At 43.6% G+C, this 22,732-nt stretch overlaps 2 protein-coding genes across 3 annotated transcripts in view; one reads left to right on the plus strand and one right to left on the minus strand.

The window, feature by feature from the left end:
* Positions 1-6,577, plus strand: part of LOC140429280 (uncharacterized) — a 172,240-nt gene extending 165,663 nt beyond the window's left edge. For both annotated transcript variants that reach the window (XM_072516072.1, XM_072516073.1), the window contains exon 14: positions 4,851-6,577. In XM_072516072.1, coding sequence (XP_072372173.1) covers positions 4,851-4,886 — 36 coding nt within the window. In that variant the 3' untranslated portion in view covers positions 4,887-6,577. The remainder of the gene's footprint in view (positions 1-4,850) is intronic.
* Positions 6,578-8,390: 1,813 nt separating this feature from the next.
* nsa2 (NSA2 ribosome biogenesis homolog (S. cerevisiae)) lies at positions 8,391-22,693 on the minus strand. Its single transcript, XM_072516079.1, has 7 exons — positions 22,532-22,693; positions 20,477-20,664; positions 13,323-13,473; positions 12,104-12,283; positions 10,470-10,581; positions 9,608-9,688; positions 8,391-8,632 (listed from the first exon to the last, which is right to left on the minus strand). The coding sequence occupies exons 1-7, from the start codon at positions 22,532-22,534 to the stop codon at positions 8,565-8,567; spliced, it is 783 nt and encodes a 260-aa protein (XP_072372180.1). The 5' UTR covers positions 22,535-22,693; the 3' UTR covers positions 8,391-8,564.
* Between the last annotated feature and the right edge of the window lie 39 nt (positions 22,694-22,732).

The following is a 22,732-nucleotide window of genomic DNA, read 5'->3' on the forward strand; positions in this document are numbered from 1 at the left end:
GCTGTCTAGTCACAACAATTCTGCAGCTACTGCTCACCTCACCTCCACCTTCTGATGCATTGTCCTCACCAAAACCATTGGTGTCTCTCACCCTGGCCACTCCTCTAAGTCTAAGGAATACATACTTGAATGGATTTGGAGGCAAACTGATTTAACAATTCACCACCAGATCTAGCTTGTAAAGCACAGTGGGCTGAACAGCTGGCTTGTAATGCAGAACAATGCCAGCAGTGCGGGTTCAATTCCCGTACCGGCCTCCCCGAACAGGCACCAGAATGTGGTGACTAGAGGCTTTTCACAGAAACTTCATTGAAGCCTACTTGTGACAATAAGCAATTATTATTCAATTTCAATGTCACTTTATTGTCCATATGGGTGGCAAGGTAGCACAATGGTTAGCACAGTTGCTTCACAGCTCCAGGGTCCCAGGTTCAATTCCCGGCTTGGGTCACTGTCTGTGCCTGCATGTTCTCCCCGTGTCTGCGTGGGTTTCCTCCGGGTGCTCCGGTTTCCTCCCACAGTCCAAAGATGCGCAGTTTAGGTGATTTGGCCATGCTAAATTGCCCTTAGTGTCCAGTGGGGATAGGGTGGAAGTGAGGGCCTAGGGAAGGTGCTCTTTCCAAGGGCCGGTGCAGACTCAAATGGGCCGAATGGCCTCCTTCTACAATGTAAATTCTATGATTCTGTGGCGATTCATTCATTAGCAAATTACATATAAAAGAATAACAGCAATAAAATAAAATTTCCTTTTCTCAGAGGTCCAACTTTAATTAAAATGTATTTAAAAATTATTCCAATGCATTGAAGTAATCATAATCATTCAGTCCCAGCTTGAGTGCATATCCTCATCCATTCATTTAATTCAGATTCTAATTTCTATAGAGAAGGGCACAGATGAGTTCAGAAACTACTTTGTCCTGCACCGGAAGGATTTCTAGTCTCTCTGAACACGTCCAACAATAAAACTGAGACCAGGAGGGATTCTCACTGTTCATGACACTACTTTTGTCATAGTTCCTCGAGAGCAGATTTTGTCAAGAACTATCTACTCATCAGCTACCCTGCCAACACGTCTCGTGATTGCAGGAGTCATAGTTAGACACTACAGATGAGGCCAATCGAGCCCTCACTGACAAAGATACACTAAATCTACCACATAGTCTTGAATATTATGACATTTCAAATGCTCATCCACATACTTTTTAAAAGGTTGAGGTTTCCCACCTCTACTACCTCCCCAGACAGTGCATTCCAGACTCCGACCACCCTCTGGCTGAAAAATGTTTCCTCAAATCCCCTCTAAACCTCCTGCCCTTCACCCTAAAACTATGCCCCCTCATTATTGACCCTTCAACTAAGGGGGACAGCTGCTTCCTACCCGCTCTGTCCATGTCCCTCAACATCTAAGACACCTCAATTAGGTCCCCCCGTTGGTCTTACCTGCTCTAAATGAAACATAGCTCAAATACTCCTTTCCAGACAACAGCCTGGTGAATATCCTCTGCACCCTGTCCAGTGCAATCACACCCTTCCTATAGTGTCGTGACCAGAACTGCACACAGCACTCTAGCCGTGACCTAACCAAGGTTTTGTACGGCTCCAACATAATCTCCCTGCTCTTATATAATCTATGCCACGACTGATAAAGGCAAGTGTCCCATATGTCTTCTTATCAACTGATTAACCTATCCTGCTGCCTTCAAGGATCTGTGGTAAAGCATCCCAAAGTCCCTCTGAATCGGGGCAGGACCTACTAATTAATGGTAAGGAATTGGGGAGAGTTATAGAACAAAGATCTAGGAATACAGGTTCAGTCGCATGTGAACAAGGTGGTGAAGAAGGCATTTGGTATTCTTGGTTTCATTGGTCAGAACATTGAATACAGGAGTTGGGACGTCTTGCTGAAGTTGTGCAAGACATTAGTACGGCCACACTTGGAATATTATGTACAGTTCTGGTCACCCTATTATAGAAAGGATATTATTAAACTAGAAAGAGTGCAGAAAAGATTTACCAGGAAGCCACCGGGACTTGATGGTCTGAGTTATAAGGAGATAGACTGAGACTTTTTCCCCTGGAGCGTCGGAGGCTTAGGGATGATCTTGTAGAGGTCTAAAATTAATGAGGGGCATAGATAAGGTAGACAGTCAACATATTTTCCCAAAGGTAGGGGAGTCTAAAACTAGAGGGCATAGGTTTAAGGTAAGGGGAGAGATACAAAAGGGTCTAGTGGAGCATTTTTTCAGAGGGTGGTGAGTATCTGGAATGAGCTGCCAGAGGCAGTATTAGAGGCAGGTACAATTTTGTCTTCTAAGACACTTGTATGGGAAAGATGGGTATAGAGGGCTATGGGCCGAATCCGGGCAATTGGGACTTGGCTTGGTGGTTAAAAACTGAGCGTCATGGACAAGTTGGGCCGAAGGGCCTGTTTTCATGCTGTAAACCTCTGTGGCTCATGAGTACTCTCTTGTCTTGTTACTCCTTCCAGGGTTAAGTTCCATCTGCCATTGATTTTCCAATCTGACCAACCTGTCTACATCTTCCTGCAACTTGAGACATTTTTCTCACTGTTAACAATCCTGACCGTCTTAGTGTCATCAAACTTACTTATCATTACCACCACCCCCCCACATTCTCATCTATATTGTTTATTTATGTTATCCCAGTGGTACGCTACTGGATACCGGCCTTCAGTCACACAGCCTTGTACCACCACCCTCTGTCTCCTACCATTAAGCCAGTTTTGGATCCAACTTGCCAGGTTATCCTGGATCACATGGGCTAATCGCTGGCTTTTAAAGCAGACCAAGGCAGGCCAGCAGCACGGTTCAATTCCCGTACCAGCCTCCCCGAACAGGCGCCGGAATGTGGCGACTAGGGGCTTTTCACAGTAACTTCATTGAAGCCTACTCGTGACAATAAGCGATTTTCATTTCATTTCATTTCATTTTCATGGGCTTCTATCGGTCTCCCTTGTGGGATCCTGTCAACGGCTTTGCTGAAATCCATATAAACTACGTCAACTGCACTATACCATCTCAAAAAATTTAATCAAATTTGTTAGGAATGACCTCCCTCTGACAAAGCTATGCTGACTATCCCCGATTAAACTTTGCCTCTCTAAGTGGGGATGAATTTTCCCCGTCAGAATTTTCTCCAATAGTTTCCCTACCACTGATGTGAGACTCTGGTCTGTAATTCCCTGATTTAGCTCTATCACCTTTATTGAAAATCATCCTAGATTGATAAACTCTGGTTTCTTTACTGTTGCAAACCCATCTTGTTAAATTTCTCTACCTTGTCTGCTTTGTCCTTCCCCCAAGAAGTGAGGAGCTTGTGGACTTAGTTGTCACTAAGTTTGAGACCCTACAGTTAGCTGCCACTTCCTTCCCCCAGTCCACCAGGTCAAACTTTGTCTCGGGTACCAGTCTAGCCTGAACCTGTATTGTTTTCGTCTTATCTGCCCTCCTCTAAGCTCCTCTTTTTGATAACATCTGCCTTCTGCTCCTTTGAGGGTATTCCCACTGTCCTGCTGCATTACTGATTTCGTTTCACTGCTTGCTGATATTGTTAACTTTGCCTTCTTAAAAAATTGCCATCATCTATCTCCCCTCCCCCCACCCCGCCAAAAGGAAAATCAACCCATGGCCCCTCAGTACTTCCAAATTACTGCCCCATTAACAACCTGTCATTCCTTTTAAGTCCTAGGATGTATAGTTGTCTCCCAAATTTGTGACCATTACTGAAGCTCCATATTCAAAATCTTCCACTCAGCCTTCCATCTCTCCAGTTCCAAAACTGCTCTCAAAGCCACAAATGACATCCTATGTGACTGTGACCAACCATCCATTAACGTATCTGTAGCCTTTGACACAGTTGAGCTCAATAGGGTGCTAACATTGTGAACAGTCTGGTACTGCCTCAAACAGTTGCCAGGGAAAAGGATAGAGTCAAGTGAATGGAGTTTGCCAGATTGCAAATATTGGCCTTGGTCTTGTTTGCTCATCCACTCATGGATATCGGACAAACCATCTCATACATTAGAGGCAGTGGGTTAAAAGCTAATGGTGAGGGAGAGCTGGATTTAATAATATACATGTGGAAACTATTTTTGGGTGATGTTGCCAAGGGACAACATTTAGGTACACTAACTTATATATTTACCTAACGCCTTAAAATGAAATATCCCAAGATGCTTCATAGGAGCATTATAATACAAAGAGTAACACCCAATCACATAATAAGTTGGTCAAAGAGGTAGGTTTTAAGTAATATCATAAAGAAGGAAAGTGAGCTAGAGAGACAGGAAATAGGAGCAGCAGTAGGCCATTCGGTCCTTCAAGCCTGCTCCACATTCAACCAGGTCATTGCTAATATTTAGCTCAGTCATTTTCCTCCATTATCCCAAATCCCTCTGTCTTTAAGATCTAGAAATGTATCGATTTCTATACATCGATATAGGGTTCTACCAAATTTCTAGCAGAGAAGCAGGTCATGCAGACTTTTCTAGCATAAAACTCCAGCATCCGAATAAGATTCAACATTTGTCAATTACTAATATTCCATAAAATTGCCCTAGAGGCATAATAAGAGCTTGAGAACCAAGCCTCAGACTCTCATAGACCAGGTAAAAATGTAACAATTAGAATTTCCTGCAGGTATTTAATCAGATTTTCCGACTTCTTAAACAAAGATTTCATGATTTTTCTGACTGCCATTTGCAGTGGTTTAGATGCCTCATTGTAATTGCAGGTTCAGAAAATCCCCGAGTAGCCGTGCAACGATTTACACACCATTTCCAGGGTGATCCATTCAAAGGTTTAATTATGGCTTATTTTTTCTCCTTGTAGGTCCGCCACTATCGTGCATCCACCAGAACACGATGAAAGGAATTCATTTATCAGCTTTGAAAATCTTTAATGCATTTTCTGTCACTGAGGTGAGGAGTTGGTGGCTGTTGGAAAAAGCCATACTTAAATCTCTAATGGACAAAGGGACTAAAACTTGATTAAAGAGTTTGGGGTAGAGTTTCTGCTATGTTCACCTGAAGTAACGCCTGAAGTAACGCAACAGTCTTGATGGCCTTCAAGTACAAATTGGATCTAACATGGATCGGGATTCCACAATCTTTTGTGCTGGTTTACACAACATTGTGCCGGGAGCTGGCCCCGAAAGGAGAAAATTAGCCATGTTCTCTGACCACTTTAATCAAAGTTTCCGACGTTGCGCCTGCATGCGGGCTATAATTGAACCGGTCTGTGGGCCATTGATGAGGTTCTTAATTTTAAACTTTTGTCGTGCGAGGACAATAAGTAAAACACAATAACTTAAAACTGACTATACCAAAACTGACTACAGCAGTGAAACGAGTAAAAGCTTCGGAATGGTTTGGATTTAATTATTTAAAATCAAGATACTCACAAGATGGGATCGGTACTGACTAAAAATGCTTGTTTATGTCATGATGCATCTGAAAATTGATTTAATACAACCAGTGTTAAACACACTATCCAAACACGCTGGAAAATTTTACCTTCTCTAATATGCAAATAAAGGATAGGGGCTTGGAGCAAAGCATTCAATTCAGAAACTAGCAATTTTATAGATTGTTGATTAGAACCAAGTGGAAACTCTACCTTTTTCTTTTTAAAAATAGACTTATGTACAGCTTGCCGTTGGTTTTTAATTTCAGATTTTAATTTTCCTTCATTTTATTTTAGTTATTCAAGAAACCTGCATTTAGCACAGGGCTAAATCGCTGGCTTTGAAAGCAGACCAAGGCAGGCCAGCAGCACGGTTCAATTCCCGCATCAGCCTCTCCGAACAGGCGCCGGAATGTGGCGACTAGGGGCTTTTCACAGTAACTTCATTTGAAGCCTACTTGTGACAATAAGCAATTTTCATTTCATGTTACAGTTCTTTTATGTAGCAGACACCTTGCTGTGAGAATCTTGCTTCAAATCAGTAGTTGCTCAAATGCAGGAACAGGGTGAGAGTCCTTGGGTGGAAACAGTGTAGACCATCCAAACTGCACCATAGGGTTGCGTTATTACTTCCTTTCCTCATATTCCCTGCAGCCAACATGGCCATATTCTCACCCGTGATAGCATTGAGCAACCTGAGTCACATCTGCAAATTGACATGAAACTTTTAAAAAAAAAAGGCCAAAGATTACATTTTTGAATCTTCCTCTCCAACCAGTTAAGAGGCACAAGCCCATCTCCCCACCATTGAGAATTTTTTGTACTCCTGTACACTCTGCCAAAGCTATGTAAACTAATATCCTACTACTGTAGCACTGTGTAGTGGAACTCCAACTAGTATATCGCACACTAACAATTTGAAATGCTTTAACTGGGCATGTCAAGCTGGTAACCAGTCTTTTAGAAAGAAATTACATCACAGATGCTTTATTCTCAACTTAAATGCAATAGTTACAAATTCAGAACTACTTCTGCCCACTTCCAATAAGGTCAAGCAAATCAATTTCTGTATCAGAAAGTAATTCTGTACAATAAAGCAATTAATTTTAGATTTCAAAGAAAATGTACATCTACTGATCTCACATTGTTTTTTTTTTTAAAAAATAGATCCCAAAGAAGAGATTCTAGGTCTTCGGGCAATATCTAACCAAACTGCTACTCTTTCTATGCGCAGTGGCCTTTCTAAACAATCATGGCGAAATGTCAGCCACCCTGATGCGTTTCTTACTATTCCCATGTGTGACAATACTATTCATACCGATAACTCCATGCTAGTTCTACGCATGGACACAGACCAATTAGTACCAAGTCTGTCGTGGCTCACTAATGTCTGAAAACTTGCCATTTTACAGCAGTATGGTTAATAACAATCAAAGTAAATATAAAAATTAACAATTTCATTATTTCCTTATAACAGCTGGCCCTGCTGAATATTAATGAACTGAGAAGGGACTGGCAGCTGGTTTGAAATGAGTGGTATATAGCCACTATTTGGCTACTAGATATTAATAACTTAACACGCTGGAGCAAAATTAGATCAAATAGAAGTGGTGTGAATGCCCTTACAGTCGCTAGGACATTGACCATTCTCAACTTCAATCCAATAAAATGCAGGTAGTGAATTAATGATAGCCTCCGATTCTAACAAACTCTTGGTGAATATGTTTGATGTAGACAGCAATACAAGATTAAAAAATAAAAACACAACCCAACAAACTGCAAGACTTCCACTTAGACTCTCAGGCCATAAAGCATGTTACAGATGTCAATGCTTTGTATGTTTCTTTTACACCAGAGTCCTAGTCTATAACATTAATTTGCTGGCAACTAAAAGGCGACCAGGAAAAGTAACTTCCCTTTGACATCAGTCAACATAAGCATTGATTGTACTTTCTTCAAAACGTGCTCCTGTAGAATGGTCCCTCTCCTAAATACAGCAATTACCAATTCATAACATTCATGTTAAAAATCATTAATTTGCCACTGGTAGGCAACATAGAAAGCATTAGACATGAAAGTTTGACTAGGGTAGCAACTCAAAATTCTGATATAATTTTATACCAATTGTTTTGGGGTTCTTTGTTTACAATTCAAGTCAAGAACCCTTAAATTGGAGTTTCAAAGATATGCAACTCAAAATTTGCAGTTAAAACCTGCTATTTTAGAAGAGGAGAATCCAACCGATTCATTTCAAATTTAATGCATCCCTCATGTCCCTACCCAAAAAACTCTGGAGGTCTACAGCATTTGATCACTTCTGCAGGACCTACGAATAGTTCAGTCCATTAACTAATTTTGAAATTCGGTTACTTGCATGGGAAGACACAGCAGCAAATCCCACAACGTTAAGGAGTTGTGATTTGCTGATATGTTTTTATTGGTGAATATGGGTCGAGAGATAAATGCTGATCAGAATGCCAGAGGACCGTCCTAAAAAACAATGCTGGAAGTACTCAACTCGGGGCGCACCTGTGGCAAGTGAAGCAGTTAACGTTTCAGGTCAATGACCTTTCATCAGGGAAAATCTTTTCAAAAGAGAGGGTCGTTAATCTTGAATATTAATTCTGTTTCCCACTCCAGTGATGTTGCCCGACTTCCTGATTCTTTCAGATTTCCAGCTTCCAGAAGTTTTTGTAAACAAGTCCTTGCCTTTCTTCAAGTAGTGCCAGGGATATTCAAATGGTGCCAGTGCCATGGGATATTTTAGACCACCTGAACAAGCAGATTCAGTTTCACTACAACGCAAATGTCCGTATGTATTCAGGCTCTGGAGTGGACTTGAATTTATGACTCTTGTTCGTAACTGTCGAAACTTATCAGTGTAGCAGGATGACCATACCACAAGATCAAATTGCTGACTTCAGTTAACTGCACATAAATCATAAAAATCAGAACATACAAAAAACATTTTGAAAGATGGTTCTTTATTCTCTCTTGGCTTTCATTATTTTAAGCCGATTCATAAATAACATACAGAAGTACAAATGCTGTTTTTCTTTGTGGATCTTGCATCAGAGATCAACTATGGTCAGGTCCCCAAGTCCGTTTAACATCCATGTCACAGTTCTGTGCTCTGGTGATTTAAACTAGCAGAACTGCATTAATGCAGCCATCATTTTCTGGGTTATTTGTTACTTGTGCATATTTACCTAAAAGGAAAAGAGTAAACGCATCAGTTTGAGAATAAGTATTAGTTCTAGCGAATGCACACAGTGATTTAGTTGAATGCATAGCACGCAATAAATGGCTCAGATTACAAAAAGACATTAAACAAGCTGTTTTTTTGCATCCAAGATGTACACTTTTCCAAATGTGATGCTCCGACCACCCACTGGGGCTGGAATCACAGGGCGGCACAGTGGTTAGCACAGTTGCGTCACAGCTCCAGGGTCCCAAGTTCGATTCCCTGCTAGTTCACGGTCTGTGCGGAGTCTGCACCTTCTCCCAGTGTCTGCATGTGTTTCCTCCAGGTTCTCCGGTTTCCTCCCATAGTCCAAAGATGGGGGATAGGTGGATTGGCCATGATAAATTGCCCTTAGTGTCTAAAAAGGTTAAGTTGGGTTCCGGGGATACGGTGGAGGTGTGGGCTTGAGGAGGGTGCTCTTTCCAAGGGCCGAATGACGACCTCCTGTACTGTAAATTCTATGTTTCTAGGAGCAAAAGGCCAATCCCCTGAAGTTATTACAGACTCCTATTTACATAGCACTGGCTCCACCCCACTCTGAACAGTTTATGGCTGTGTTACTGTTCAGAGTGGGGTGTTGAACTATTAGGGCAGCACAGTAGCAGTGCTGCCTCACAGCGCCAGGGACCTGGGTTCAATTCTGACTTTGGGTGACGTGTGTGGAGTTTGAACGTTCTCCCCATGTCTGTGTCCTCCAAGTGCTCTGGTTTCCTCCCACTGTCCAGAGATGTGGTTAGGTGGATTGGCCATGATCAGTGTGCTGGGCTACAGGGAATGAGCCTAGATAGAGGTTCTTTCAGTGGGTTGGTGCAGATCCGATCAGCCGGATGGTCTCCTTCTGCACTGTACGGATTATATGGATTTGAACAATGCTACCCAATAGCTTCAAGTGCACTCCAATATTAAGTTCTCAAATACAAAATATTTGCTTATAACTTACCCCAGACTACTTTGCCGCCTTGTGTGACTAAGCCAAGCTCACTTACGTTCACTTCAATGACAGTACCTTTAGTAATAACTCCTAGAAAAAAATATGTTGACAATCTCTTAACATCCCAAAGAAACAGCTGAACCATCCATGGAACTACCGAACCATGCTATCAACCACCTGAAAATGAATACTGAACATGTGTGATTGCTTTGAGAAATGCTTTAAGAAATGACTTGCAAACTGTTAAACTAGACACAATAGTTTATGTTACTTTCAGACTCTGATCTTGAGGACTCAACTGACCTTCCTGGAATTAAGATGCTTGCCTCTGTTCTAAATCCAAAATGTGCATTTCTTTTCCTAATCTTTATAGGCCTTAACTGAATATCTAATTAAAATAAATAGTAGTTGAATATGGATAAAACATGCAAATGTCTTTGAAAATTATTTCAATTGGTGGTGTTTTTGTATTTGAATGTGCAATTCACAGGTAGACCTTTACACAAGGCATACTGGATCCAATTTAATTCAACGTCCAAATAATTGAGAACATTTTGAAACAGCAAAATTATTTTAAAATATACCAGTTTATAATAATAGCTATTCAACCATTCTTTCTTTTGAGAAATAGAAACCGTTAAAAACAATTGCAGCAAGAGGCGACATGAGGAACCGCCTGCAGAAAGGGGTTGGATCCACATTTCCCCCCCTTGGATTTTAAACCCACTTCATTAGCATGTCTGCTCACACAACTATTATTGTTACCACAGAATGATGGTGAAAAAAACTCTAGAAGATAAGGCAAAGAAAGAAATTGGCTTGAATTGTTCTTGCTGCAGTTATGGAATAATTACTTTATTTATTTGCTTACCTAATGCTGTATATAAAGGTGATGATGGGTTCTTCTTAACACCAAGTATAGGTAAACAGAAGGTGGCCTTGAGCTCTGGATGGGTTACATGGGCCTTCTTAAAACGCAAACCCTGTACAATAATTACACAACTCAGGTCATCTTTTCTTTCACAGAAGAGACCACAAACAAGAAATTGCATTCTAACTTTTTATTTTAACTGATTAAACGGTTTTCAATTGATCGTGAAAATAGCAAAACAACAATTATTTACTATTGCTATAAGTACATAAATAAGGGTCATTTGGCCCATATTAGTCATCCTTCATAGGAATATGTGATTTCCAAAGCATCCAGCTACCACGTTTTTTTTTAAGTGACCTCCACAACCCTAACTGGAAGATCAACTGGGAGAAATGCATCCCTATGTGTTCCAAACTTGCCTTTTACCAGTTTGCAAAATATCCCCATTCCTGCAACTGTGTTTAATCTTGAAATATTAACTGGGATTTTAAATTGGTTTAGTTCTACTTATCTTGTATCAAGGTATCAATCTTGTGAACTTAGAATCCAATTTTTTTCAACCTGTCCTTGTACTAGGCTTGCTGATATTGGGGATCAGCCTAGTCTCCCTTCTCTGCACGAGTTTCAGGCTCGGGGGCTAGCACTGTTTGCACATTCTTTCCACGATTGGTGGGTTTCCTCTGGTTTCCTTCCACAGTCCAAAGATGTGCCGGTTAGGTGGATTGGCAATGCTAAATTGCCCCTTAGTGTCCAAAGATGTGATGGTTAGATGGGGAAACAGGGATAGGGCAGGAGTGGGGCTAGGGAAGGTGCTCTTTTGGAGAGTCGGACTGAATGGCCCCCTTCTGCGCCGTAGTGATTCTATAGTTGAAAATAATAATCACACTAGGTTTCTTCCTATTCATTAATTCAGATTCTAGAGTGCATGGAAGTTCCTAGTTTATATATAGGGAGAGGTAACTCCGTACTGAAATTAAGACTGGACAGATAATTCAGAGACCTATGCTAATGCTCTGGGGACCCTGGTTCGAATCCCACCCTGGTAGATGGTGAAATTTTAATTCAACCGCAAAGAAATTAGGAATTTCTAATGATGACCATGACACCATTGTCAATTGTCGTAAAAACCCATCTGGTTCACTAATATCTTATGGGGAATAAAATCCTTACCTGGTCTGGCCTACATGCGACTCTTGGTTGACACTTAAATGCCCTCAATTAGGAAAGGGTAATAAATGCTGGCCTAGGCCAGTGACGCCAACATTTGGTCAATTAATTTTAAAAATATCAAGTTGGTTGAATCTGTGTTGCTTCCCTAATTTTTCAAAGTACTGTGTTTGATTTTGATCTGGTAGTTTATTGCAGACTTTTAAAATTACTTTTCTCCCATTTGCATTAAATATTCCCTGCCAGATAGTCTCAAAAGAAAACATATCCTGTACCATTGTGTCTACTTTCTCAATCGCCCAGGAGCTTCAGAGTTATTCCACCTTATTTCCTATCTAGTCTGTCCTCCACAGTGCTTTAAACCGTTATTAATTCTTGCTCTATTCTTATTAAAACTTTAACTGAATCTACTTATATGAAAAAGGTGCAAGAACATTCTCCTCCAGACAGGCTCTCTATCTCACCATTGGTCTGATGAACCTTTCATATTTAGGAGGTTTCCGAGTGAATCCATCTCCGACAAAGCAGACTTTAGTAACCATTCTCTTCCAAGCTTTCTTCCTCCGTTTACCTGTGCGGAGAACTTTCAGGACTTCAGTTTCTCCTTGGGCACGGACTTTTGGCAAAGGTACTTCCCATTTACCCTACCAAAGAACAATTTACATCAGATTAGGAATTAAAATTCTGCTTCATCTAAACAATTTATATTTATAGTGACCGTAAGATCATAAAACATCCGAAGGTACTTCACAAGAACCTTATAAAACACATGATGCCGAACCAAATGTGGTGGTATTAGGTCAGATGTCCAAAGCTTAGTCAAAGAGGTAGGTTTTAAGGGGGGTCTTAAATGAGGAAGAGGCAGCAAAGTATAGAGGGGGAATTTCAGAGCTTGGGGACTATGCAACCGAAGACATGGCCACCAAGGTGGAGCAATTGTAGGTGCAGATATCTGGGAGGGTTGTAGATTAGAGGTATGGAGGGGTAAGGTCATGAAGAGATTCAGAAACATTTAAAAAATGAAAACATTGCTTGACTGGGATTCAATACAGCAAGTACAGGGATGATATCTGCGAGTTAGGACACAGGCAGCAGAGTTTTGAGTAACCTCCAATTTACAAAGGGTAGAATGTGGGTGGCCAGCCATTAATGTGCTGGAATAGTTGAAGTTAGAAGAAACACTCCGGAATGAGGGTTTCAGCAGCAGATTAGTTAAGACTGGGACAAAATTGGACAGTGTTAGAAGCTGCTCATTTCGGGGTCAGGTGTGACACCAAGGTTTAGCAGAGGCTTAACCTCACACTTTTGCCAAGTGGAGGGATGGAGTTGGCAACGAGGGAACGGAGTTTGAAGTGGGAACAAAAAAAATGGCTTCGGTCTTTTCAATATTTAATTTTATGTCTATTGGAAAGGGTATAGAGGGCCTTGGACAGTATAGAGTGGGCCTTGGACACAGTAACAGTGTCTTGGTACTGTACGAAGGAGTGTCAATTTATGTGTTGAAACCCTGCAGTGGTACTTCGACCCACGACCATCAGAAGGTGCGATTGATTCTAATGAACCAAAGCTGAAACCTCAAAGCAAATATTTCCCTCAAATATCTGCACACACTGATACTCCCAAGAAACAGAGACCTAAAGATTCACGGTCTGCTGTCAAAGAATAAAAAGATCCTTCACTTACAGCTTTCTCTTTTCTCTTTTGTTTGATCATGTTGGACAGGACTTTAGCACGGGATTGGCCTTCTCTGTCGAGCAGATAGGCTGGAATAGCTCCTTCTGGTGTCTTCTCGTCATTCTTCTGTTTTGTGTTTCTCTGTTCATGCATTTTGAGGCTGGGGAGATGAAATAATTGTTTCAAGTGAAATTACAAGGTTTTTTTTGCTGCTTTTGGAGGTTAATGCTCTTGCCTGATCCTTTCGGCAAGGCACTCACTCGCTAATCAAAGATTGATATGTTACTCAAGTGAAAGATGAATTTATTCAACATGAGTTTAAGAATCCTCTGTAAAAATGGGAACAAAACAGCTGAGCATGACGATAAGAATGGTGCACATAATACACAATGATGCTTTTCTTAAAATAAAATTCTAGAAGACTAGGCCACAAAGAATTACAGAACTAGACAGGGCAATTAGGGGAGGAAAGAAAATAATTATGCCAAGCATTCTTCAAGTTGATAAACAAGCAATTTAGATTTAACCATCAAGCACAGTTGGACCTCCCGCTCAGTTGTCAAACCGCTCAGTTGTCAAACCACTCATCAAATCCAATATAATTTGTGAAAGCACAGATCTCAGCCACTTCCTGCAATATGAACTTTCTCTTAAATGCAGAAAATTTAGGAATTAGGAATTTTCTACACATTTTCTGGGTTACTATCCAGTGAGGTCCCACTATCCGAAGTCTCCGACACTAATTCAGAGTCGGAGACAATTGCAGAGTCCCATGAGAAGGTTAATTGCTTGTCACGTGGAAGTCAGTGCGCCTGGACTACCAAATGCATCTTGAGGCAGAACGTATGGTCTCAGATAATCCAGACTGGAATATCTGGGGCCATGAAAACCAAGTGCTACTCCATGCGATAGTCTGCTGGTTACAGCGTGCCAACATATTTATTTCTCCTTTCAGCCCATTAGCAAATCCTAAATCCACGCTATAACCCTCCCAATTCAGTGAGTCCTAATTTTTTGCATTAACCTTGTGCAGCACCTTATTGAATGCTTTTGAAACTTCAGACTCACTACATTCATTAAGACCCCTATAACCATTCAACTTTTTACATCCTCAAAAATCTCAACAGATTCAGAAAACACAATTCCCCTTTCATAAATCCATGCTGCCTCTGATTAGTCACATTATGATTTTCTAAATGCCCGGTTAGCACATTCCTAATAAAGGTTTCCTTGTCCTGAACCGGATCTTTCTGTAGTGTCTTTCCTTTCTTACCCATGGGATAAACCTCCTGTTCCCTTAACCTCATTCTCATTAGCATGCCCTATCCAATGTCCCTTCCACACCCTCATAGAATAAACTGCACTCTCATCGGGCAGCACGGTGGCGCAAGTGGTTAGCACGGTTGCCTCATGGCGCCGAGGTCCCAGGTTCAATCCCGTCTCTGGGTCACTGTCCCTGTGGAGTTTACACATTCTCCCTGTGTTTGCGTGGGTTTCGCCCCCACAACCCAAAAGATGTGCAGGATAGGTGGATTAGCCATGCTAAATTGCCCCTTAATTGGAAAAAATGAATTGGATATTCTAAATTTATTAACAAAAAATAAAAAATAAACTGCACTCTCTTCAGACACTGTCCAACTCATAAAGATGACTGTCATCTACTTCTTCGTAAATGACCCAAAAGAACCCCCCGATCCTTGTAAAGTTCCGCTCCATTTCCGATCTTGATATCATCATTACTTCAATCGGTTATCACCTTCCACATCCATGCTCTCTCACCCCCCCACCCAGGCCCAGCACTGGCCGTCATGCGTTTTCTCACTTGGGCTTCACCTTATCCAGAAGACCCTCCTCCTGCAAATCCTTATTATAACGTTACCCGGTTGCCAAGTTTTTGACTAACACTCCCAAACCAGCATCTTTTCTTTACACTTTTTTTCCACCATTAAATAGATTTACGGTTGAAAAGGACAGATTTTTAGTCTCAGGGTCAAAGGGTCCAGGGAGCAGGCACGAAAGTGGAGTTGAAGCTAAAGATCAGCTGAGAAAGGAATGTTGGTTAGAGTACCAAACTCCTTTAGAGTAAAAGTGACCTTTACACATTCATTTAACAGACAACCAACAGCTAGCTATAATCTTCAGTTCCGAAGACGAGCCACATTGAAGAGTAAAACCCGTTTCACTCTCCAGACAATGGTGAGGTAATGTCATCGGACCAGTAATCCAAAGATCCAGGCTAATGCTCTGGGGGACACGGGTTCAAATCCATCACAGCAGCTGGTGCAATTGGAATTCAATTAATAAATCTGGAATATAAAGCTAGTCTCAGTAATAGTGATCTTTGGTAATGGCGATTGTTGTAAAAACCCACTGGTTTCCCTAATGTCCTTTCGGAAATGAAATCTGCCATCCTTAGCTGATCAGGTGGAAATGCCATCACCTGGACGTTCGAAAAATCCCACACCTGCTTGGACTTGGAGCTATATTGTTGTTTGATCAAAATCCTGGAACTCCCTTCCGAACAGCATGGAGTAACCTTACCATGTGGACTACAGCGATTCAAGGCAGCGGCTCACCACCACCTTCTCAAGGGTAATTAGGGGTGGACAATAAATGGTGTCTTCGCTAGCAACATCCATACCCAGTAAAAAGAAAACCTGCTGAGATTTTCCAGCACTTTGTTTCTCTTTCAGATATCCAACATTCGCAGTGTTGTGTGCTTTTCTTAAACATTTAGACGTTATGGTTCAACTGAATTTCTTTGGGGTTTTCTGTTCCTAAAGTCATCCATTTAAACCCAAGGATAGGAAGCTACCTTCCTCCAACTCCATTCCTCCACTGTGCAGCTCAGGGGAACTATCCTCTCTGGATTCTTATTTAATTGTAGCTGCAGCACCTCCAGCCTCTTCTCCCTCATACTATTTCATTGGAATTCCCATCTCCATTCTCCACTCACTACATTCCCTCCACCGATATGGGATCAGCATCCAGATTTATGCGGATGAGATCCAACATGACCTTTTCCACACTCCCTGACCTTTCTGTTTCGGTGAGACTTTTCAAAAAAGAAATAGCAGCAGGAATACACTATACGGACTATTGAGCCTGCTCCTCCATTCAATACCAGCATGGATGATCTTTGCCTGCCTTCTCACAATATCCCTAGAGTCACTGAGACAACAGAAATTTGTTTATCTCAGCCTTAAATATATCCAAGGATGGAGTAATCACAACCTCCTGGGGTAAAGAATTCCAAAGATTCAGAACTCTAAGTGAAGCGTTTCATCATCTCAGTCCCAAACGATCTACCCTTTATCCAGAGACCATGCCAGTGTTCTAGATTCCCCAGCCAAGGGAAACAATCTCAGTATCTACTTCATCAATCCCCTTCAGAATCTTGTACGTTTCAAACATATCACCACTTTGCTCGATATTTAGTCTCAAACAAACTGCAGTTACATAAGAACTAGGAGCAGGAGTAGGCCATCTGGCCCCTCGAGCCTGCTCCGCCATTCAATGAGATCATGGCTGATCTTTTGTGCGCTCAGCTCCACTTTCTGGCCCGAACACCATAACCCTTAATCCTTTTATTCTTCAAAAAACTATCTTTATCTTAAAACCATTTAATGAAGGAGCCTCAACGGCTTCACTGGGCAAGGAATTCCATAGATTCACAACCTTTTGGGTGAAGAAGTTCCTCCTAAACTCAGTCCTAAATCTACTTCCCCTTATTTTGAGGCTATGCCCCCTAGTTCTGCTTTCACCCGCCAGTGGAAACAACCTGCCCGCATCTATCCTATCTATTCCCTTCATAATATTATGTTTCTAGAAGATCCCCCCTCATCCTTCTAAATTCCAACGAGTACAGTCCCAGTCTACTCAACCTCTCCTCGTAATCCAACCCCTTCAGCTCTGGGATTAACCTAGTGAATCTCCTCTGCACACCCTCCAGCGCCAGTACGTCCTTTCTCAGGTAAGGAGGTCAAAACTGAACACAATACTCCAGGTGTGGCCTCACTAACACCTTATACAATTGCAGCATAACCTCCCTAGTCTTAAACTCCATCCCTCTAGCAATGAAGGACAAAATTCCATTTGCCTTCTTAATCACCTGTTGCACCTGTAAACCAACTTTTTGCGACTCATGCACTAGCACACCCAGGTCTCTGCACAGCAGCATGTTTTCATATTTTGTCATCTAAATAATAATCCCTTTTGTTGTTATTCCTACCAAAATGGATAACCTCACATTTGTCAACATTGTATTCCATCTGCCAGACCCGAGCCCATTCACTTAACCTATGCAAATCCCTCTGCAGTCTTCCAGTATCCTCTGCACTTTTTGCTTTACCACTCATCTTAGTGTCGTCTGCAAACTTGGACACATTGCCCTTGGTCCCCAACTATGTAAATTGTGGGCCCAACACTGTTACCTGAGGGACACCACGAGCTACTGATTGCCAACCAGAGAAACATCCATTAATCCCCACTCTTTGCTTTCTATTAATTAACCAATCCTCTATCCATGCTACTACTTTCCCCTTAATGCCATGCATCTTTATCTGATGCAGCAACCTTTTATGTGGTACCTTGGCAAAGGCTTTCTGGAAATCCAGATATACCACATCCATTGGCTCCCTGTTATCTACCGCTCTGGTAATGTCCCCCAAAAATTCCACTAAATTAGTTAGGCACGACCTGCCCTTTATGAACCCATGCTGCGTCTGTCCAATGGGACAATTTCTATCCAGATGCCTCGCTATTTCTTCCTTGATGATAGATTCCAGCATCTTCCCTACTACCAAAGGTAAGCTCACTGGCCTATAATTACCCACTTTCTGCCTACCTCCTTTCTTAAACAGTGGTGTCACGTTTGCTAATTTCCAATCCGCCGGGACCACCCCAGAGTCTAGTGAATTTTGGTAAATTATCACTAGTGCATTTGCAATTTACCTAGCCATCTTTTAGCACTCAGATGCATTTCATCAGGGCCAGGAGACTTGTCTACCTTTGGCCCCATTAGCTTGCCCATCACTACCTCTTTAGTGACAACAATCATCTCAAGGTCCTCACCTATCATAGCCTCATTTCTATCAGTCACTGGCATGTTATTTGTGTCTTCCGCTGTGAAGACCGACCCAAAAAACCTGTTCAGTTCCTCAGCCATTTCCTCATCTCCCATTATTAAATCTCCCTTCTCATCCTCTAAAGGACCAATATTTACCTTAGCAACTCTTTTTTGTTTTATATATTTGTAGAAACTTTTACTATCTGTTTTTATATTCTGAGCACGTTTACTCTCAATCTATCTTACTCTTCTTTATAGCTTTTATAGTAGCTTTCTGTTGCCCCCTAAAGATTTCCCAATCCTCTAGTCTCCCACTAATCTTTGCCACTTTGTTTGCTTTTTCCTTCAATTTGATACTCTCTCTTATTTCCTTAGATATCCACGGCCGATTTTCCCTCTTTCTACCGTCCTTCCTTTTTGTTGGTATAAATCTATGCTGAACACTGTGAAAAATCGCTTGGAAGGTTCTCCACTGTTCCACCATAAAGTCTTTGCTCCCAGTCTAGCTAGCTCTTCTCTCATCGCATTGTAATCTCCTTTGCTTAGGAACAAAACACTAGTGTTTGATTTTACCTTCTCACCCTCCATCTGTATTTTAAATTCCACCATATTGTGATCGCTCCTTCCGAGAGGATCCCTAACTATGAGATCATTAATCAATCCTGTCTCATTACACAGGACCAGATCTAGGACCGCTTTTTCCCTCGTAGGTTCCATTACATACAACCATTCTTTTGGTTAAATACTGGCAAAACCAAAGACATTATCTTCAGTCAGTCCCACTACAAACCCCATATTCTTTCTGCCGATCCTGCCTCCCTGCCAGTCTCAGGTTGATCAAATCGCTTATAACCTTTGAAAAGCACAAACGGATGCTGGAAATTGGAAATAAAAACAGAAAATGCTGGAATAAACTCAGCAGGTCAGGCAGCATCTGTGTAAACAGAGAAACGGAGTGAGCGTTTCCAGCCTGTGACCTTTCATCATACCTGGGAAAAATTAGAGATGTAATCAGTTTTGTGCAAGAGATGGGTGAGACAAGAACAAAAGGAAGGTCTGTGATAGAGTGGAAGACAAGGTACGGTTGAATGATTCTCTCCCCCCTCCCCCCCCCACACACACACACCAACTATATAATCTATCAAATTTTTATCCCTTCTTCAGCTATGAAGTGCCATGCGGTCTTGAAAAGTTAATACTATTTCTCTCTCCACAGATGCGGCCAGACCAGCTGCGTTTCTTTCAACACGGTTTTTGATTTCAGATTTCCAGCATCTGCAGTATTTTCCCTTTATATAACAGAAAAATTAGTCTTCCAGGGTCAAAAGACCAACGGTGATGGAGGAAGAATACTGCCTAGAGCAGTTTGCTGCCAACTTTGCATTACCCAGAGTGGCATGGTGGCACAGTGGTTAGCACTGCTGCCGAAGGCGCTGAGAGCTCGGGTTCGAACCCGGCCCTGGGTCACTGTCCCCATGTCTACATGGATTGACCATGCCACATTGCCACTTAATTGGAAAAAAATTATTGGGTACTCTTTAAAAAAAACACTTTGCATTACCCAAAATCCATTTACATCTCTAACGTCTCCCAGGTCTCAGGAAAGGTCACAAACCTGAAACATTAACATGGTTTCCCTCCTTACTCAGATGCTGCCAAACCTCCTGAGTCTTTATCAACATTTTCTGATATTATTTCCTCTTACAACTTGCGCACATTTTGTTCATAAAATCTCATTTACCAATATTAAGTAAATGATTTTACACTATTGTTTTAATGCACGAACCCACACAATTACATTGATAAAATTAAGAACCAAGTTTGCTTCTACCACTTCGAAAGAAAGCAAAGATTTCTTCAAAATTACATTGCTTATTTTTTAGAAAACATTGATTAGAAGTGCTTGTTTTGCTCCAACTTTATCCGATATGATCAATCATCTGTGACTAAGACTAAATCATAGAATTTCTATGGACATTCATGACACACAACACTTGGGCAAATTCTACAATTTGGAGAAAGGAAGCAAGATATTAATAATGTCCAAATCCAAATTTGGAAGAGAAGATGCAGGTAGTTTAAGAGTGACACTTACGTCTTCTTCATCTGTATTTTTTCTGAATGGCGCTGTTTGTGGTACAATTTGGCTTTCAGACCGATCATCTTCTTGGCTTTGTGAGAGCGCTCATGCGCTTCACGGCTCTCCTTCTTCCTTTTCTTCTCATGGTAGTCCAGGCGATAGCCATATCGCTTACGATGTAATTCAATATATTCGTTCTGTGGCTGTGTTAAATCGGAAGTAGTAAGAACATATTTATTATACACTCAGCAAAAAGACTGCTCCTTCAGGGAAAATGTTTGTGAAATTGGAGCAATGTGGGAGACGCGACGGTGGGGGCGGGGGGGAATAGAGACGCGAGGGGATAGAGACTGGGGGGGGGGGATAGAGACTGGGGGGGGGATAGAGACTGGGGGGGGGATAGAGACTGGGGGGGGGGATAGAGACTGGGGGGGGGGATAGAGACTGGGGGGGGGGATAGAGACTGGGGGGGGGGATAGAGACTGGGGGGGGGGATAGAGACTGGGGGGGGGGATAGAGACTGGGGGGGGGGATAGAGACTGGGGGGGGGGATAGAGACTGGGGGGGGGGATAGAGACTGGGGGGGGATAGAGACTGGGGGGGGATAGAGACTGGGGGGGGGATAGAGACTGGGGGGGGGATAGAGACTGGGGGGGGGATAGAGACTGGGGGGGGGATAGAGACTGGGGGGGGGATAGAGACTGGGGGGGGGATAGAGACTGGGGGGGGGATAGAGACTGGGGGGGGGATAGAGACTGGGGGGGGGATAGAGACTGGGGGGGGGATAGAGACTGGGGGGGGGGATAGAGACTGGGGGGGGGATAGAGACTGGGGGGGGGATAGAGACTGGGGGGGGGATAGAGACTGGGGGGGGATAGAGACTGGGGGGGGATAGAGACTGGGGGGGGATAGAGACTGGGGGGGGATAGAGACTGGGGGGGGATAGAGACTGGGGGGGGGGATAGAGACTGGGGGGGGGGGATAGAGACTGGGGGGGGGGGATAGAGACTGGGGGGGGGGGATAGAGACTGGGGGGGGGGATAGAGACTGGGGGGGGGGATAGAGACTGGGGGGGGGGGATAGAGACTGGGGGGGGGGGATAGAGACTGGGGGGGGGGATAGAGACTGGGGGGGGGGATAGAGACTGGGGGGGGGGATAGAGACTGGGGGGGGGGATAGAGACTGGGGGGGGGGATAGAGACTGGGGGGGGGGATAGAGACTGGGGGGGGGGATAGAGACTGGGGGGGGGGATAGAGACTGGGGGGGGGGATAGAGACTGGGGGGGGGGATAGAGACTGGGGGGGGGGATAGAGACTGGGGGGGGGGATAGAGACTGGGGGGGGGGATAGAGACTGGGGGGGGATAGAGACTGGGGGGGGATAGAGACTGGGGGGGGGATAGAGACTGGGGGGGGGATAGAGACTGGGGGGGGGATAGAGACTGGGGGGGGGATAGAGACTGGGGGGGGGGATAGAGACTGGGGGGGGGGATAGAGACTGGGGGGGGGGATAGAGACTGGGGGGGGGGATAGAGACTGGGGGGGGGATAGAGACTGGGGGGGGGGATAGAGACTGGGGGGGGGATAGAGACTGGGGGGGGGGGATAGAGACTGGGGGGGGGATAGAGACTGGGGGGGGGATAGAGACTGGGGGGGGGGGGTTAGAGACTGGGGGGGGGGGATAGAGACTGGGGGGGGGGATAGAGACTGGGGGGGGGGATAGAGACTGGGGGGGGGGGATAGAGACTGGGGGGGGGATAGAGACTGGGGGGGGGGGATAGAGACTGGGGGGGGGGGGATAGAGACTGGGGGGGGGGGATAGAGACTGGGGGGGGATAGAGACTGGGGGGGGGGGTTAGAGACTGGGGGGGGGGATAGAGACTGGGGGGGGGGATAGAGACTGGGGGGGGGGGGATAGAGACTGGGGGGGGGGGATAGAGACTGGGGGGGGGGGGGATAGAGACTGGGGGGGGGGGGGGGAAGAGACGGAGAGACGCCTCTTTACCGGGCTGACTCCGCGTGTAAATCTCCCACATCCTGCGCACTGTGGGGTTCTCAGGCTTTCACTCACCATCTTGCAGCTCTCTGTCCCTCTCTAACACAAGAACGGTGTTGCTGATCCCGGATTTTATTTCTCGATGTCTCGGGAAGTCCTGAAGGCCCGACTCACTAAGCCGCCATGTTGTTAAAAGAGGAAACCAAAGAGCGTCGCATGGCACAAGAGGCGACTGGAAAAATAACAACGAGGCGTCAAGGAGTCAAGAGGTGACCA

Source organism: Scyliorhinus torazame, chromosome 9 (genome assembly GCF_047496885.1).
Source record: "Scyliorhinus torazame isolate Kashiwa2021f chromosome 9, sScyTor2.1, whole genome shotgun sequence".
In the NCBI taxonomy this organism is placed as follows: Eukaryota; Metazoa; Chordata; class Chondrichthyes; order Carcharhiniformes; family Scyliorhinidae; genus Scyliorhinus; species Scyliorhinus torazame.